Raw genomic sequence first — 19,534 nt, 5'->3', positions numbered from 1 at the left:
AAAGTTGCTAACCTGATTTAGGTTGTTTCATTTCCAGCTCCACGATTCCAGGTTGCTAGTCAGTAGCCCTGTTGAAGGCTATGTGTCCCTTGGGTCTTTGGGATATTTTTGTTGTCAGAAATCTTTATTAATGGCACTGATGCAAAGAGCCCACTAACACTCCAATAATGGAAAGTACACATGAAATAAAGCAGATTTAAAAACCATCAAGACAATGCATTTTTCTCATTTATTCAAATCTTCTGCAGGAAGTAAACACTGAAAGATTTAAAAAAACTTCACACTGCAGTATGTACAGTTTTGTGACATCACATGAGGAAATTAATTTCTAATAAAAATGAGACCAGTTAGATAAATTACTGAAGACACATCACAATAAAATTGGTTGTGGCAAAATCCCGAAGTCTTATGTATGGCAATGAAAATCAATATTCCTTTGTTTCACAGGGATGGAACAGTCCTGGTACAATATTTCTGTTATGCAAAATGGAGTCCTGAAATTACATGACTGGTTATAGTTGTATGAGTACTTCATGTTTTAAAAGTAGTTTTGTGTTTTCTGTTTTTCTTTTTTTCCCCAGACCCTTTTGATTTGAAGCACATTCTTTCACAAAGCTAAAATACCACAGCAGAAGTCATGTCCAGAAGTGGAATACTGTTGCATTTTGAACTGACCTGACTTTTTAAGACATTTTTTTTTTGCCAACGCACAGATGCACAGGGTCCCCCATGCACTTTTCATGCAGCAGGTAATCACAACTTTAAATAAAAGTATTCTTCTATACATTCTTCCAGACTTGCAACTGTATACATACATGCAAAAGTTTTTAAACCTATGTGATCATATTTACACTTATACATGGAATATACATAACAAAAATGATTAAAAGGTTTTTGTTTTTTTTTTTTCCTTTGCATTAGAACAATACAAAATATGTATTTTTCATTAAGGAAACCACTATTTACATCACCTTTTAAAAACCAATTTCAACATATTATAGGTGTAACAAGTCAATATATTTACATTATATATAAATATATATAATATATACTTACCAGTTTACTCCTCTGCAAGATGTGGCAGAGAACAAACTGGTAATATCATGTCACTGACGTCAATGAGAGCTGTAATACTTTCACCAACATTTAACAGGGAAAATTTAAACCATTCATTTCTTTCTTTTAAAAACATTTGTAAATTAAAAATTTAAAAACATTATTAAGAGAAATGGCTAAGAAAAGTGAAAGTTATGGCTGAATTCCCTTTTGATCTTGTAATGTTTATAAACCTCTCAAAATGAGCCGCTCAGTTGTGTAGTATCAGTAGAGAAGCCCTCCAGCAAAACACCTCTGATTCTCTGGTCATGTTACCCCCCCATCATTTCCTCAAACTTTGGCAAAGGAGACACTAGAAATCTGGTTATCTTAGTCCCATACACTTCCCTCTGGAAAGAAAAGGCGCATCTACACAGCAATTGCAAGTCCATCCCCAAATCTAGCTAGCTTGGGCTACACCACCACAGCAGTTGAAATGGCATGAGCCTGTAAGACACCCCTTGAGCACGGCATCAGGCACTTAGCACCCCAACTGCTACTGCAAACATTCCCAGCTCAGTGAACCTCCACTGCTTCACGAGGTGGAAGCAGCTTTCCCCCAGCAGTCTCACCCAGCTACAACTAGGAAGTCTTCTTCCCTCCCTTCCTTCTCCTTAGATGGCGAGATCCAACAGCACCCATCAATCCTGCACCTCTTTGCCTGTATCTGCTGCCAATATCTGACAAGGCCCATTTTTCTTCAAGTCTATAGTCTAAATGCCTAGCTGACACTTCTGCCTTCCAAGTTTGCAAAGCTATCTTTTGAAGTTTCCACTCCCACAGACTGGGGAATCATACTGGGGACAGCTGAAATGCATATCCTAGCAGCAAATGTCTACTGAACCAAGGAGAGAGGAGTTGCCAAAAATACTAAGCATTACTCAACAGATGACCTTGGTCTGTCATTCATCTACAGAGATGGGTGGAAATTGAGGATCTTCGAGTTGCTTCGGAAAACATGGCCAGCCCTACCGGTCCATCTGCTGGTGCAACAAAACCCCCCTTTTCTGATGGAAAAGTCCCCAAGGAAAATAATTGTGGCTCCTTTTCACTCACCCATGTTACAAGATAAAAAAAATTATTAAAGAGCCTTTGGTCCTCTGGTTTAAAGGCTGTAAATGTGGATGGGGCAGAACTCTCTTCCTCAGGGAGGGGTAACAGTATTACTGGAGAATTTCATATGGAAGACTGTTGTCCTCTTAGCAGCTGGCTGAAGAGCATTCAGTTGGCATGTTCTACCCTCTCTCTCTCTCCAAAGGCCTCATCATTACCTTACATGCTGCTTGAGTCTGCAGTGTCTACAAGAGGTAAGATTCTTCCATGGACAGCATGTCCTAAACTTAAAATTCTTGTGTATTATAGTTTACTGACGTCTGTGAGAATGGCAATACCTTTCATTAACATCACCTAAAAAGAAAGCTAAATCATTAACTGGTCAAACAGTTAACATTTTAACTTAAATGTTTTATAAAACTTTAAAAACTAAATGTTCAAAAGTATATATTATAACAATAGACTACCATAGAATAAATACATAGGTAAGCACACTCCTAGACTCCGATATTACTTTACGTTAGGGTTAGACGCTCCTCCTTACTTTTTGTCTCAACTTTGTTTTGATGAGGCTTTTCTAACCAGATTTTCTTTTCACATCTATCCAAGCTGCTTTTTTCTGTGGAGCCCTTCAAGTAAATTATAGCCCTGTATTTACTCTGGGGACCATCTATTATTCTATATTATATATATTTCCTAGCTATATACATGTTGTTTCAAGAAAAATAATCAATTAAGACTTTAAGAGACATCTAATGGATGGAACAAATACCATCTTTTTAATATTTCTGCTGGGTTGACTCATATAAAAAAAATTCAGTTCACTGTCAATCCAAAATATACTTTTTCTTGTTAATGATTATTCTATGAGACATCTGAATTGTCACTGGGCCACTTATAAATGCAGTATTAAAGACAAACAAAATTTTATTTTTATATTATACTTCAGACAATGACATTCAAAATGATGCTAGATTTGTGTGAAGGTTTTAAAATATAAATCTTCTTTGTACAGCCCATTAATATATTACGCTTCACCCAAATAACATAAAAATATATCTTTAAATTGCTCTATTATTTCTCATATAAACCAGGGGGAATGTTTTATATTGGATACTGACAATTATTTGTGTTCCCTAACAGAAGCTATCCCCTGGAGGGGCAAAACAGAATAGTGGTGCATTTTCCAGCTGGCAGGCAGGAGAAATCCCTTTCAGTAGAGACTGCCCTGGGAAGAGGAGGAAATGATCCCAGGGGCAGGGGATGAGAGGGGACAACAGCTCACTCTGTTTCAACAAGCCAGCAGTCTGGGAAAAGGATCTCTGAAACCAAACCAGAAAGAAGAGCAAAATGCCCCGTCATTCACCCCTGCTATGCAAACATGAGATGGACAGAAACAGCAGTTCTGTCATGTCATCAGCCCTCAACGGTAAAAACAGTCAAAATTAAAACAGAGTGTAGCTTTCATTATCTGTGCAAGCCAACTACTTAACTGCCTGCCAATAGCATGGGGGATTATCAGTGAAATTAGAAGCTACAGAGAACACTTCTTTTTTTTTTTTCCAGGGGAGTAAAAAGTTCAGCAGAACTTATGGTTGCCAATAATGCATGTAATTTAGAGGAACTGGATTTTGTCCTCCTCCTCCCCCATGAGAAATAAAGGCTGCAAATGGAGTTAACACTTGACAGCATTAACAGGAAAGCAGAGCCGCATGGCTCTTCCCTTGCCAGCAATTCTTTTAAGGTGTCTCAGCTCTGACCGCAATTTTCAGTTACTCCCATCTCAGGCTAATATTGCCAGATGTTACAAATCACAGCACAGGTGGGGATTGAGGAAAAGGGCAGAGGAGGATTTCTCAGACGTGTCCCACTATCCATTACAGAACATGACAAAACCACAATTTTATCCTCAGTGCAACCAGAAAAATGATTTGAAAACCAGCTTTTCTGCAGTGACGGGGTAGTGCATTAAACCATGCATCAGCTGTTCAGAGAGTAATAAATATTGGCAGAATATGGATTCTTTTTCCTGGTTGTAGGAAGAGGCCAACATATTTTTCATTAAAATCCTATTCCATCTTTGAGTGGAAGCCTGAAGTGCTGCTTTAGCACAGTTAGTAGTGCTCAGCAGGGGAAGCAGGATGGTGCTAAACAGACATTCCATTTCACAAACTTCCCACCATTTTCCTCACTAAATATTTGCAACTAAGCTTTCTTAATTGTACTACACCAAGAGGCATTTTGGCCTTCCCCTTTTAACCAGGAAATTGACAGGAATGTGTCGACAAAAGGACTCATGCAGTACTTGCATGGCCTATGAAAATCTGCCTTTTGTATAAAAACCTAGAAAAGTCCCTTAAGCATAACTAGTAACTCATAACTATGGCTAAAAATTTGGAGGATGGCATTTATCAAGAGCAGGGCAAGGAAGAAAAACAGATTTTACACCACTATTCCAGCAGGAGCACAAACGAGATTTAAAAATAACAATAAAAATTTTGGGAGCACTAAAAAAACATTTCAGTGCATTTTATTTATTAACACTGACACAGGTTTTCCAATATGATGAGCTAATACCTTGGACAGACTGCTCCTTTTCTTAAAAGTTATTCTTAAAATTTCACAAAACATATTAAACATTCAAAAAAAGAAGAAAAAAAAAGTACACTATCTCTATGCTCAGGCTTCCAAAAAATAAGGATTATTTTACAGAGAGGGAGGAAACGCAGCATTACCACCGCCTAGGCTGTATGCTTACACTTTATGTTATGCCAAAAACTTGCAGATCCAAATAAGACTCTGATCAAAAAGTACTCATAACTTAATCTGATACATACAGAAATGTCTTGTACAAATTACAACCTTTCTAGTTTCCTTGTGACAATCTACTGTAAAGCAAATTTTATCTACACGTATTTTAAATAACATCACCAGAAAAATAAAATGTTTATCAAATGAAAATATGTTTCAATTAGACCATGCTTTTCTAAAATCATGCTCAATTTATACAGTAGTCAAGTCCATACTCATTTTTCTTTTTTTTTTCTTTTTTAAACAAAGATTCAAAACCACTGATTGTAAACTCACTGAGGAGGCTGTAGTTTATTCTGGCTCTTTTTTGATTGTTCGCACTTTTTCCAGAAGTCCATGCACTTCTCCATTCACAGCATGCTGATGAGTGGTCTTACTCCCTATATGGCTGTTGTAAGGGCTTCTTAAGTTAGTAAAAGGAGTTTTAAGCTCTGCATCAGATATCAACTCCTCTTTGACGGTAATGTGAGCTGAGCTATCAGTAAATGAAGGTCCATTCCAAATTTCTTTGTCATGTGCTTCTTGGCTACTAACAGAGTTGCAGCCTTTCTGTAACATATAGTATAATATTGGATTGGTTTTGGTCAGTCTTGGAGAGTCTTTTTCATAATCATTCTTGTCCATACCTGTGATTACCCACCTGATGGGCCCTTTTTCACTGGGCATGGGACACATGCTAAACTGGTCAGATTCAAGTCTAGATACTGTACTCCCCAAATGTTCAGGGAAGGGGGAACCGGCGGGACTTTTTACTGTTACAGGATACTGAAATGTTCTATGGTCTACACAATTGTTCTGTTGCACAGGGCTTCCCATTAATGCATTTACTGATGAAATGCTGAATTCAGGTTTATTAATTGTTGCACTGGTTTTGTTTCCTTTTTTCTTGCCCTCAGTTAGTATGTGATTCCTATGTTGTGATAGATCTCTATCACAGTTTTCTGAGAGAAGCAGCTGTTTCAACACATTGAAGCCTTTACTATCTCTAGACCAACTCCTATTTTCACTTTCATTATTTGAACTGTGACTTACAGTGTATTTAAATTCAGCATCACTTCTGCTGAATTTCAGCTCTTGCTGGTTAAGCAAAGACCCATACAGTGCCTCCGTAGGAGAAGCATGATTGTTTGCAGCATCAGACATATTACTTTTCATCTTTTTTAATGGGCTTTCCAAAGGCTCAGCATGAAGCTTCCTCTTCTTCGGTACTGTGCAAAGACTTTTTGACTCAAGGTGTGTCATCTCATTGTTTCGGTGACTTCTGTCCGGCTCATCTGCAGGGTAACTGTCTTGATTCTGCCTCAGCAACCTACTTAGTAGGCCGTTTTTGGAAAAAGAAAAATCCTGAGGTGAAATCGGCTCAGATTTCAACTCCTTGGATGCTGGAGAAGTAGCTGCATTTCTCTGCAGTGAATGTACAAATCCTTGAAATGTGTTATCCTTGCCATCTCTTACTTGTTGTGCACTTGAATTATAAGGAATATTTGATTCTTCAGATGGCTCAGTTTTTATTTTCACCGTCAGAATTTGCTCGTTCAAAGCCTTATCTGTCTGTTCTTGAGAACTTTCATCTCTTAAAAGCATCTTCTCTTTCTTGTCACTTTTACCTTTACTGGGAGTTCCCAGAAGCAGCTGAAGGACAGTGCGCCTTTCAAGGAGATTTTCTATTTCCGAACCCGGAATTCCTTGTTCAGCAGGTGCAGGCTGACAACTGAATATTTTGTTATTTTCTTCATGCGTACTCAATTTATTTGGAAGCAGAGGACTGTTCAATCTATCAATCAAGCCAACAGGTTTATCTGTGTTTCCTGCTAGCAGGTGTTTGCTACCTCTTTGTTCTTCACTTGACATGGAAGTCTGCATGCCACACTGAGCAAGGTTCTGCAACAGTTTGCTGGCACTGAATGCCGAAGAGTTCTGGGGACTATCATTCCTGCTCAGCTTAGCTCCTTGAATTTCTTTGCTTTTGGAAAGGTCTATCAAGTGTTTAGATGCGGGATTCACCAGTCTCTCTGGCTGGATGCTGCAGGCATACGGTGGTGAGCTACGTTTGATAGCTAACGGTTGGTGCGAGAGATTTATAGGAGAATCTGCTTTTGCAGAAGCCAGCAAAGGGGGAGTGCTTAACGGAGTCATTCGACTTGCACTGGGACTGTCAGTAATTGGAGTCCTTTTACCAGTCTGTACAGTGAATTTTGCCACATCAGCTGCACTGTGTGGTCCCTGAGGGTCAGTAATCTTGTCTACATTTTCTTCACTCTTATGTCCAAGTAACAGCTGAAGTAGCGTTACTTTCTGATGGGGATTCAGCTTAGAAGCTTTTGGAGTGTCTTTGTCTTCCTTGTTCTCTGCACAGGAAACTTTTGGATCCCAGTTACGAAGCAAGGACTGAGTCAGGTTATCCAGTGACGCAGGTGGACCTGCATCTGGTTTATCTGTCCTCTGTTTAAAAGATAGGTCTATAGGAAGACAGTTAGAATGGGAGCTTTCATCATCACTGCTGTCATCCTCTGTAAAACTAGGATTGTTGTCTGAATATTCATCAGTAGTTGTTGGTGTGCTGCCATCTTCAAAATTGCTGGCTCTCTCACTCTGTTCACGCCCTTTCATGTGTTTGGTGGTATTCTGGCTTTTCAGCAGATGCAAGAGCAAACTGTTGCTGGGAGAGGTTTTCAGGTTATTTCTTTCCAAAGTACTTTTGTATCCCCCAGTTTTGGGAGATGAATGCATGACTCCCACTGAACTCTGAAATGGTGCCATATTGCTTTTGCTAGATACTGGTTTAGTTGATGATCCTGTTTGACCATTGAGATGGCTTGTCATTCCTTTTGCTAAACCAAACTGGCCAATATCTTTCTGAGTGCTTTCCTGTAATCTGGCCATAGCTGCAAGTCTCTCACTTGCTATTTGATTTGCATTTTGTGCTTTTAAAGCATGTTCCCTGGAGTATTGCTGCAAGTGAGCTTCACTTGAAAGGAGTAAAGCTAGCTGGCTGCATGCTACGCTGGGCTTCGGGGAAGCAGCAGGACTAGATCGTTTCTCTACCATGCTTGCAACAGCTTGCAATCTTGCAGCGCAAGAGAGTGGCTCGTTTATCACTTTAGGTCCACTCTGCACCGTATGAGGAGATTCGATAAACCTCTCTTTGGGCAGGTTCTTTGTTATATCAGGCAGGCTGTTGTCCAGCTTCTGATCTTTTGCTTTGCTCTTCTTCAGTAGAGTCTTCAGGTGACTGGATGCAACACCATAGCACCTTAAATCTTTCTCCACTTGTAAAGAATCATGGTTAAGGGAATACCCTTGCTCCTTAAGGCTCTGCCTAATCTGCTGTGACAGAGCAACGCTCTGCAGCCTAGAGCTGAATGATTGAAGCAAAGAGGCAAGTAATGTGCTATCCTGCTTGCCTTTAGGCACATTTTCAACCATGCCAGCTAACAAAGCTTCCTTTTTTCCATCCAAATCCACAATGGAATCAGACAACCGCCTTCTCTTTGCTGCATTCCAGTCTTCTGAAGACTGCAACAGTCTTGCTTTTTTGAGGTGCAGCATGCCAGATCCCTGATATGTATTTGTGTTAAGAACTGGACCATTACTTTGACAGCTGGGAAATATATTTCCAGAAATCTTAAAGTTTTGATCCTCTCCACTATGCCCAGTAGACTTTTTGTCAACTGCAGTACCTGAGCCTCCTGCTGCTTGATGCATTAGTAATCCCTCTAGGTAAGTTAGAACAACAGAATCCTGGTGCATCTCAGAGCCAAGCTCTTCTCCATGAGTCATGTTCAACAAAAGCTTCCAAAAGGGCTCTGGTTCTATTCACTTCAAAGACTAGTTCTGCTGTAGCTGAATTGAGATGCAGAGTTAAGAAACAATAGGTAGATGTCTATAGTGCTTTCTCACAGACTTTCAGGAACAGTACAAAACATCATATCCCAAGCAGGCTTCTTCTGGTGTATCTTTTTGATGAGTCAGGTTTCCAATCATATCAATCTGCTGTTATCTAGAATATTTATGACGGTCGTCCAGGAGGAGCACTCAAAATGTGGTTCCACAGTAATCAAGTTCCACTAAGTATTTGCCACCTTCTTTCTCCAGGAAGCCAGCTTGTTTTTCATCTTTTTCCATCTCCACCAAGCACATAAAATTTCTAAGTGAACAAAACAAAAACAAAAACAAAAAAAAGAAATAGAAGATTTAGGATAAGATTTAAAAAAAAATCCACAAAGCAAACAACAAAACACATTGTCTTAGAGATTAAGCATATCTACAGCAATAAATACCCACATTCCAGAAGAAATGAAAAATTAAGTAATGGAAAAAGCCTACAGTAACCAGTTTAAAAAACTTTGTGAGAGAAAATTCTGAGAGAAAATTTTATGCAAAAATTGAGTTTAATTATCAAAAGCACAGCTACTACAAGTATTCATCAAATTGATTTCTCCTACAGCTCAAAATAAAGAATAACATGAAAGGAAAATCTTAAATCACTCTATAATTTTTGACAAAAACTACACTGGATTATACTTCACACTTGCATCAATCTTTCTTCTCACTTTGTAAGAATATCCTATTACACAGGATATGTAGACTATCACCCTAAAAGAGAATTAATGGGGAAGAGGGTTGCCTAAAATTAACATTTAGGACAAATCTGTGTTCAAATAACAGAACAGGCAGCATCATATATATGAATACATTTTCATTTGGCACATAAATGATACTGCTGAAAGTAGAAACCAAGTTGTCACTGCTTCCCAGAACTATCTAGCAATGCAAAATCTAGCATGATAGCACAGCAGGGAGGAAATCTGTTGTTTTACAACTCCCAGCTACCACAAGTCATTAGAAGAATCATGTGATGGGAGTGGTGAAAAGAGTGCTTATGTTCCTGTTATAACATAAATCCTGGTATTAAAATACTTCCTTCATCGGAGGATTTTTAGCTTCATATTCTTTCTGTGTATTAAACATATAATGATAAAAGAAAAAACAGAACAGGTCTTCCTTGAAGTCTTGTTATTTTCAATTGTAGTCAATACTTTTTTTCTTGGATGAGGCAGCATACTATAAAAAGCTGTTTAAAACCCAACAGTGGCGTTTATATTAGATGCATCTCTTCAGTCTTAGTTATATTACTGGTCAATGATAGCATGAACAGTTCAGTCACCACAGTTCAACATTGAGATCATTGCCCCACACATGCCTACTCCTTCACTCATTCAGTTCTAAATTCACGAAGATTCAACATGATCAAAGCTAAGTGTCTTTCCATATTTAGAACTCTACAATTAACTTTCACAGACTAAAAGTCCACTGAAAACTTGTATTTACAAGTTTTAAAAGTATGTGCACAGATTAAATCCTTGCCTCCTTAAAGTGAATGAATATTTTACGATGGATTTCCAGAAGTCATTTTTAAATTTGAAAACTACAGGCAATTAGAAGTCAGAAAAATAGAAGATCTGAACGGAGTAAAGAATCAGGAGAACATGTAAGCAGCCATAATGCCAATAGCCCATATAGTCCCCTCTGCAAAGAATCCCTTACTAGATTTTAAGTAATTTAGAGACTTTAAAAACTGAGCTATATTAAAAAAACCCTAACAAAAACCAACCAAACAGAAAAACCAAATCAAAATCCAAATCCACTTAAAACAGCAACATGAAGTTGTAGTGTAAATGTGTATATCCATTTATCTAAATATCAAATAAAAAGATGGTAGCTACTGCTGGGGTCTCAGTACTTCTCTCAGAAATACATGTCTACATCAAGCATTATTTACATAATTACCTGCAGAAGACACAATGCTCTTTCAAATATATTAACTTAACATTTAAATGTGGAATTATCTAATTAAAAGTTACTCTTCCTGCAAAAACTTGTGCATCTCTGGGTGGGATTTTGCAGAGTTTCAACCCAAGACAAAACAAACCCTTGTTACACCTTATTTGTGATGGAAAAAAAAGTAGTAAATTTCAGGGTTTGAAGGCAATTTCATAACTAAGCACTTACAGCCAGTTTTGAACCGAGTATGCTTTTCCTCCACTACTTGAAGAGCGGTCATGTGGAAACCAAATCAGCTTTGGAAATTAATGTTTAGCTGTACACCAAAGCAGCCATTGTTTAGAAACATATAGACTGTAGCAAAGAATTTCCCTGGGCCCACTGAAATGTTAATAATATTTCTTGTTATTATTCTAGAAATTACCTAAGCTGAGGAGGCAAAGAATGTGAAGAAATAAGTTAGAAGAAAAAGGAGAAGCCATACAGCAACAGATCTCCTATTTCCCAGTAAAGGCTGAAGAAAACTTACCGCAATTAGCCTCTAACATCAGTTTCTAATACCTATGAATCTCTACACCTAAAAATTGTATTTATTGTCAATATTGTAACGAACTAAATTGATAAAGATAACATACTTTCTTGACCACGTAACTACTGTATATGCACTCTGCTGTTGCTTCAGCTCTCTTCTCCCAGACTTCTGCATCCTAACAAAAAAATAAAGCACTTGTTTTGCAGAGGCTATTTTCAGAACCTCCAGGAGCATGCACTGATCACAGCTCATTAAGCCATGTTTACCTAGACAGAACTAAAGCAGCTGCAGGACTTGCAGCACAAATGCTGTAACCTGGGGAGACACTCCCCAAGTGGAGCATACCATGGGAAATCAGTCCTTGCAGCCTTTTCAAAAGTGCCTAAGGTGAAACTGTGTGCCAAATAGGGGAGATAAGAAAACATCAGAATGCACAATGAACTGTGTATGTCCAGAATATTAGTTCTATTTTTGCAGTTGCTGGGGGTCTTCCTTTGATTGCAAACTAGATACACTTAGTCACCACAAAGATGTTGAAAGAATGATGATACTAATAAACCTTAATATCCTTTGATTACCATAAAGTATTACTGCTGCAAAAGACAGCTATGTTTGTGAACACATAAACACATCTAATAGGTTAAACCACAAAAACCTCTGAGCCAATAGCTTTTTACTCCTGAAAATATTACTTTTTTTTTAGATGGTTCTTTTAATTAATGAACACCTCAACTGTAAAATCAAATTGGAGACTCTGAACAAACAGCGTCTCCCTAGTTAACCCAACAGATATTCAGCTGCTGCCATTTAAGAAATTAAGATCAGTTCACAATTTAAACTAGTAGAATGACATCCACAAGGCATTTTTCCAATACCTCAGACTAAGATTTCTAGTTAAATCCCTTTGCTAAATGGAACAGAGACACAGTAAATTAACAACACTAGACTAGTATTATTTGAGCAGGAGGGCTATACAGTCTAATAGAGATAACTCATAGAGCTTGTTATTTGTCAGGGTGTCTTCTGTAGTCAAAATTCAGAATCTTTGAAAAAAACTTACAGAAGCCATTAAGGTTTTTGTTTAGGAAATCAGCAATGGCTAGAAGATCACCCACATGAAGACTTATTAAAAGAGGCTATCCAAACTCACAAATGATGGTAGAATGATTAATATAGTTTGAAATGTGTGTGTATATATACATATACACACAGAGCTTAACTGCATTTCAGAGTTCTTTAATGACTATCAAACTCCTGTAGTAATTTTATGTTCCATTTTTGAGACGAGTCAAAATGTGAATTTGTAGAGCTAAAATCAAACTGGTCTGTGAAATTAAAATCTTTAGTTACTTAAATTCAGTGTTCTAATGATTAGAAACTTATGGAAGAGCCAGAAAAAGTCTCTTACTGACTGACTTCCCATTTGCATATTCCCAAATGTAAAGGCTGCAGCCCACTGTATCAACCAGTGGCTCTGACAGTCATTTTAATTATTACAGATTTGAGGAATGGAGTACAGTGATTACAGTGGCAGCTTGGGATCCAGGGGTCCAATTACTTGCTGTGCTGCAGACAGGCTCTCTGACTTTTGATTTTATTTTTCTATAGTCTGTTTTCCCAGATGGAATAATAATAGATGCAAACTTCAGGAATATAATTGAGGATAAACGTATTAAATGCTGTGTGTTGCTCAATAGCTTCAGTAAGTATGTAAAACATAGGATTTTAAGTGGTTCTCCATCCTTATAGCCACCTGCAGTGAAATGCTGCAGAGCACAATCAAATTATGGTCTTCAAAAATTTCCTAGATGCACTGAAAACTGCAACAATCTTGCAGCAAACTAAACATGAGTGGGGAAAATGAGGCTACCTGTTCAGAATTATCTTATTAAGCTCAATTTGCACTTTGATTTTAGCAAGCAGAAAGGATGTATTCAGGGTGGTGGCAGAAGCACTTCAGTTGACTCTTTCTGCTAAGGTTGTTAACAGGCCTGATCCAACAACCCAGGGTACCCAATCCACGGAGCTGCACAAATGTGCAGGTACTTCAATGGCACTTAAGCATGTGCATTAACAGAATCAAGTATTTAAGTGCTTCGCTAAATCCCCACTTTATAGCAGAAATCTGTTGAGATGAATGGGGCAGCTGAGACCTCTTCACAGTTTTGATTCAGGCTGTCAAGACATTTTGAAGGTTCCCTTTGCAAATATAGTTTGAGAGACAACAACAACCAACCCCTCAAAAAAACCCAAAAAACAACAACTCAACAAAACCAAAAGTGATCTGATAGTGGACAGCAAAACTCACCAATAAAAGGGTGTATTCTTCCATGGTTGCACTTAGATGAATTTGGGAATCAACAAACTCTTTCTACAATGAATTAATTGGGAAAACAAACAAACAAACAAACAAAAACCCAAAATCAACCCCCCAAAAAAAACCACCAAGGATAAAAACCCCAAAACAATCCATCAGGTTCCTGTCCTACAGTCATAGGATATCACTCTGAGAAAGCAAAAGCAGGCTTCTTTCCCAGGAGCTTGGCATGTTATTCATCCCTTTGTTAGCCCTACTGACTGACTCCAAAAGACATTTTGAACATGGAAAGGACAGCCTACTGCTTTTAAACAGCTAGATGAGGAGAGGCCACATAGCAAATCATATTGAAGCCAGCAGGAACCCCGCTGCTGCCAGATTACTGGAGGGGCTTCTAAGGCCCCGACGCCACCATAGGTGGCATCCCCCATCATACCGGGCAGAGGTGCTCCCTCCAGGCTGACACAGTCCTGACGCCTCTCCAGCAGCATCACTCACTCTACAGAACACCTCCTTTGGATAAGGGCAGGGTTAGCAACAGCCACAGATTCCAGGCTAAATCCTGCACAAGTATACCAAACAGAAAAGCCTTCTCCCTACGGTTTTGCTAAGCTGTGTACTGCCAAATGCAGTCCTCATGTTCTTAAAAGATGTTTTAGACAACAGAATGGGGTGCTGTTTTTTTCAGTATTAGGGGAAAAAATCGGGGCTGAGTAGAAAGGCACAGACACAAACCAGCCCAATCAAAATTTTCTGATGATTTCAGCAGCTTGAGTGGTAGGATTTTGAGAAATACTGCAGAAAACTGATTCCGTAACACTTGATGCAATAGCTCAAAGAGCTGCAAAATCTATTATTTTATGAAAGCAGACAAACCCAGAATAACAGAGAAATCCTGTTACATAAAATTGACAGGAACACAGAACCAACAGCAGAGCAGACATAAAAAAAAAAGTTCTTCCTGTGAGAGTAAGATTTGACAGACCACTGGACTGAAATGTTAATGAACCAACAGTTAAGCAGGGAAGAAAAAACCCCAACTGTTCTGGCAGTAGACTATTTACACTGAGGTTGGCTTTTAAGAGACTAAATGTAAATCCTAATTACTGTTGTTGTTAATCATGGCCCAAGAGGCACATAAGGAAGGGGAGGCTCTTCCTACATATTCCTTCTGGGGTGTGGAAAGGGGGATTCAGACACCTCATCTCAGTAACCTTCTGCTCCTCAAATTTCATATAGGATTCTCTACAGTCCAGGAATCTGTGACTCACCCAGATCATGCAATACCACCTCACGGGGACAAGGAGCTTTGGGAGGATATGCAATATGTATCGAGGGGGAATACAGTATTTCCACTGTCTACTTAAGCAAGGTGTGGAAATGTCAGAGAGATTTTCATATGTGCACAGAGAGCTTTTCAGGAAGGCAGCAAGGCACGTTTGTACCCACGCAAGGAGAGATGCAGAAGTCAGAATGCCTCAAACTCAGTGGCAAAGCATTTTCGAGGGAAAAGCATGTCACAAAGGAATGCCCATCTAGCTCTGTCCCCCCTGAGATGGGACAGCATGAGCACAAATTACAGCAAGAAAAGCGCGGTGGTGCTCAGAAAAACAGCTACGTCGGCACTGCAGACTGGCACATACAGGGAAGAGCCAAGATGGCTCAACCTAGCTAAGCCTAGCCTGGCAGCAAGGGAACCCGTGGAGGTTAGCCTGCCCCAAGAAGCAGGGTATTTCAACATAGCTCTGGTATGCCATGACTCGCCCAGTGATGGCACTCAACTCATGTCAGGTACTTCTTGTGGAAAGCAGTGCGCAATTTACACAAGGCCACAGGCAGACATTTCCGCCTAAGTTACATGCGCCTCATGCTCATGAGGCTTACTTCACCAGTAAGGAGGGGTAAAATAAGGAAGTATTGGTGGGTAAGAGAAGAGCAACTGATATCATCTACCTGGACTTGTGCAACGTGTTTGACACTGTCATGCACAACATCCTTGTCTCTATACTGGATGAACCACTCGGTGGATAAGAAATTGGCTGAATGATCACACTCAAAATGTTGTGGTCAACGGCTCAAAGTCCAAGTGGAGACCAGTGACAAGCAGTGTTCTACAGAGGTCAGTATTGGGATCACTGCTGTATCTCTGTTGGCGAAACAGACAGGGATTGAGTCTGCCCTCAGCATGTTTGCTGATGACACCAAGCTGTGTGGGGACACTAGAGGGAAGCGACAGAATCCAGAAGGACCTTGACATGCTTGAGAGCTGGGCCAGCACAAAGATCATGAAGTTCAACAAGGCCAAGAGCAAGGTCCTGCACTTGGGACAGGGCAATCCCAAGCACAAACAGGCTGGGTAGAGAATGGTCTCAGAGCAGCCCTGAGGAGGACTTGGGGGCATTGGTTGATGTAAAGCTCAATATAAGCCAGCAGTGTGCACTCACAACCCAGGGAGCCAACTGTATCCTGGGCTGCATCAAAAGGAGTGTGACCAGCAGGCCAAGAGAGGGGGTTCTGCCTCTATTCTCCAGTCTCATGAGAGCCCACCTGCAGTACTACATCCAGCCCTGGGGCTCCCAACACAAGAGGGGCATGGACCTACTCAAGTGAGCACAGAGGAGGCCATGAAGATGATTTGATGGCTGGAGCACCTTTCCTGTGAAGACAGGCTGAGAGAGCTGGGCTTGTTCAGCCTAGAGAAGAGAAGGCTCAGAGGAGACCTTAGAGCAGCTTCCAGTGCCTGAAGGGGGCCTGCAAGAAAGCTGGAGAAGGACTTCTTACAAGGGCATGCGGTGATAGGACAAGGGGGAATAGCTTTAAACTTCAGCTTTAAAAGAAGGTAGATTCAGATTAGACAGCAGGAAGAAATTCTTTACTGCAAAGGTGGTGTCACTGGAACAAGTTGCTCAGAGAAGCTGTAGATGACCCATTCCTGGAAGTGCTCAAGGCCAGGTTGGATGGGGCTTTGATCAACCTGGTTTAGTGGAACCATAGCAGGGGGGTTTGGAACTAGGTGATCTTTAAGGACCCTTCCAACCCAAACCATTCTGTGACACTGTTCTTTTTAAAATCGGTTAATTTCACAAACAATCAAACAAATCCCCCCTTCTCCCCAAACCAAAACCAAATCTGAACACCCCCCCCCTCCCCAAAACACAAACCCATCTGGACAACAAAGAAATCCCTCACCCATCAACACCACAAAACCAAGCAAACCCCCAAAACAGATGAAGTATGTAAATGGGAAGGGGGAAATGAGGAACAGACACAAGTGACATAAAAGCTGAGTTTATGAAAGCCTTAGCAGCAGCCCTCAAGGTTTACAAGTACACTCAAGCACTGTACACAGCTTAATCCGAGACTGTCCTGCACTTCAAAACCTCCTGCTAAATTCTGCTAAATTCAAAGATGAGTCACAGGGTGTGGCCGTTTTTTGGTTTTGGCACTCTTCAAACAAAAGCTTATGTCAGCCTACCTTAAATTAGTATTTGTTATTCTAACAAGTGAAAGAATTGAGCATCATAAAAATAATCACTCTTGGATATGGAAAACCCACCCCATTCATATAACTTACAATTCAGCTCTCTAACTGAATGGTTCACAAAAATTTTAGTTAATTCTTTTAGCACAGAGGAATGCACATATACTTGCTCCTATAAATACTACTGCAGAAATATCTCTGTTTTGTTCTGTAATGGTACTGTAAAGGGCATATTTGAGTTCATTTCTTGATCAGGATCTGCTAACATTCAGACATGAACTTAGAAACACTCGCTGCCAACTCTTCGCTAGTTGTCTATTCTTTTCCATATTACGTTCAACCTAGAAATGCCTGTGAAGGCACCTATGAAGGAATGGAGTATTTGACATCTAAACCTGCCCCATGAGTCATTGATCAATGATCTTCTGCTACTGAAGACAAAAAAGGGCAGAAACGAAATGATAAGGCAGAAAAGTTACATCCCACCCCATCCTCAGTAAGGACAGGAATCCAGAAATAGCAGGTATCACTAAATCTCAGCTTAGGTAGTGAGTTGATCAAAGCTCAGAAGTACAGTGAGCAAAAAGGCTTTTGGTTAATTGAGTCTTCTTATTCAAGAAGCAAAAACAAATAGGCATGAAAATAGATACCAAGACCTGTTTTCAGGTTAGAGAGGTGGATAATATACTGGTAGGTATGCCAGAATGGTCAAAAGATGCACCTTTCCCATCTTTGTGAGCCAGGTGCATAAAAAAGCAATTAAAAGGAAACCAACAACCAGATTCACATTCCCTTCAACACATACAAAAACAAGTCACTGATTATGCATTTAACTCTACACCAGCTCCCCAAGAATGACATTTGATTAATACACAGTGAAGAAATCAATGTCCTCTTCTGGACAATCATGCTTTTGAGTTATGATCAATGCATGCATATAATGCATTTCCACACAGCTCTGACCTTCTGCTTGCTGAAGAGATCTAAATATACAGGCATTTATTGACAGCACTGCAATGAAATTGTGCATTTTCTTGGATTTGTTGGAATAACTGTACATGTTAGGTGATTTGTCATATTATAAGTCATTTTATGTTGTTTTAAGGAAGAACTGGTTTCACAGAAACCAAACTGCAAAGCACTGAAAAGTAGTGCACAGCTTCTATTGACAGTAGTAGTTGTGTTCCACTTGGGACCAAGTGTTTCACGGTTAGTGATAAATGAGAGGCACTTTCTAGACTTTCCCTCAGAACAGTTTTCAGCTAACTAAGCACAAATACATAGTAATTCCATAGCAAGATAAAATGTACAGGATCTATTAAAATATCTATTCAAAATCCATGCTAAAGACCCAGATGATTTGGTTTTCTGGCTTGGCGTTTTGGGGTTATCTGACGGTTGTGTTTTGGGTTTTCCTGTGTTTTTTTTCTGTTGTGGGTTGTTTTTTGGAGTTTTCTTTTTTGGTGGGTGGGTCACCCTCTTTTTTGTTTTTGTTGGTTTTGTTGTGTTTTTTTTTTTAATGAGAAGGACAATGTCATTCCTATTATAAGGAGAGATTTCCACTTATGTACATAATGTTTCTAAAGGCTGCGGACACAGAAAAGGCTCACAATTTCAGTTAAGTGGGGAAAAAAAAAACCTGCATTACAAGAAGGTCTCTAATAGTTCAATTTCAATTAAAAAAAATGTATTTTTTTTCCTCTCCAAAATAGCAATAAGACCAAGTGGAATTAAAGATACAACATACGAACCTATTTTAGCAAAACCTGGGGAGAAAGCACTAATATCTAAAGAATGTCACAGAAAGCCCTCATCTTACCACTATGTCAGAGTTAATCTGAAAAAATGCATAACATAAAAGCTTAAGTAAAATACTAAAAGTCTTTTGAATCATATAGATACATAGAGAGACAATCAGTTAGTTAGTAATACCCTAATACATTAGAAATTGGGCTGCAACTCAATCTTGGCCATGAGTCAAATCAGAACAAGTAAAATACAGACTTAGCTCAAAACTGATAACTTTATTCACCATCACAAAGTCATGGTAGGAACAGAGGATGGCCGGCAATGGGAGGTAACTACCCCTCAATACAACAACACACACTTTGAAGTAATTTAGCAAATTCTATATTGATGAAAATGGCAAGCATTCTGAGAAGAAAAACAATATGCTATCAGAGCTGTGGAAAAGAGTTTTTACTAATATGTTTTGTATTTATCTTTCATAAGTGCTACATGAGGGAAATAACTGCAAAATAGCAAGAAAAGCTAATTATTGTTACCACCTGTTCCATTAATGTCAAGAAATTTGAAACAGGTGATCACACCCATTTAAAAACCATGTAAACCAAAAAAACTACAGATGTGTAATTGATTTCTGAAGAAAATGTGTGATTTCCTACATATGATAACATTACTGCCAAAATAAAAGATCTATTAAAAATAAATCTGTTACTTC

The 19,534-nt window shown here is 39.2% G+C and overlaps 1 protein-coding gene across 2 annotated transcripts in view; it reads right to left on the bottom strand.

Annotated features, from left to right (window-relative positions):
• Positions 1-210: 210 nt before the first annotated feature.
• NRIP1 (nuclear receptor interacting protein 1) overlaps positions 211-19,534 on the bottom strand; it is an 80,552-nt gene continuing 61,228 nt past the window's right edge. Inside the window, exons 4-5 of one of the 2 annotated variants that reach the window (XM_034074402.1) lie at positions 5,236-9,106; positions 211-2,502 (exon numbers count right to left, since the gene is read on the bottom strand). In XM_034074402.1, coding sequence (XP_033930293.1) covers positions 5,251-8,739 — 3,489 coding nt within the window. In that variant the 5' untranslated portion in view covers positions 8,740-9,106 and the 3' untranslated portion in view covers positions 211-2,502; positions 5,236-5,250. Of the gene's footprint in view, positions 9,107-19,534 lie in introns of both variants that reach the window. The other variant, XM_034074401.1, reaches the window with a different exon arrangement.

Source organism: Melopsittacus undulatus, chromosome 2, assembly GCF_012275295.1.
Source record: "Melopsittacus undulatus isolate bMelUnd1 chromosome 2, bMelUnd1.mat.Z, whole genome shotgun sequence".
NCBI lineage: Eukaryota > Metazoa > Chordata > Aves > Psittaciformes > Psittaculidae > Melopsittacus > Melopsittacus undulatus.
Note: the sequence above shows the minus strand (reverse complement) of the source record. Positions and strands in the feature narration are given on the sequence as shown.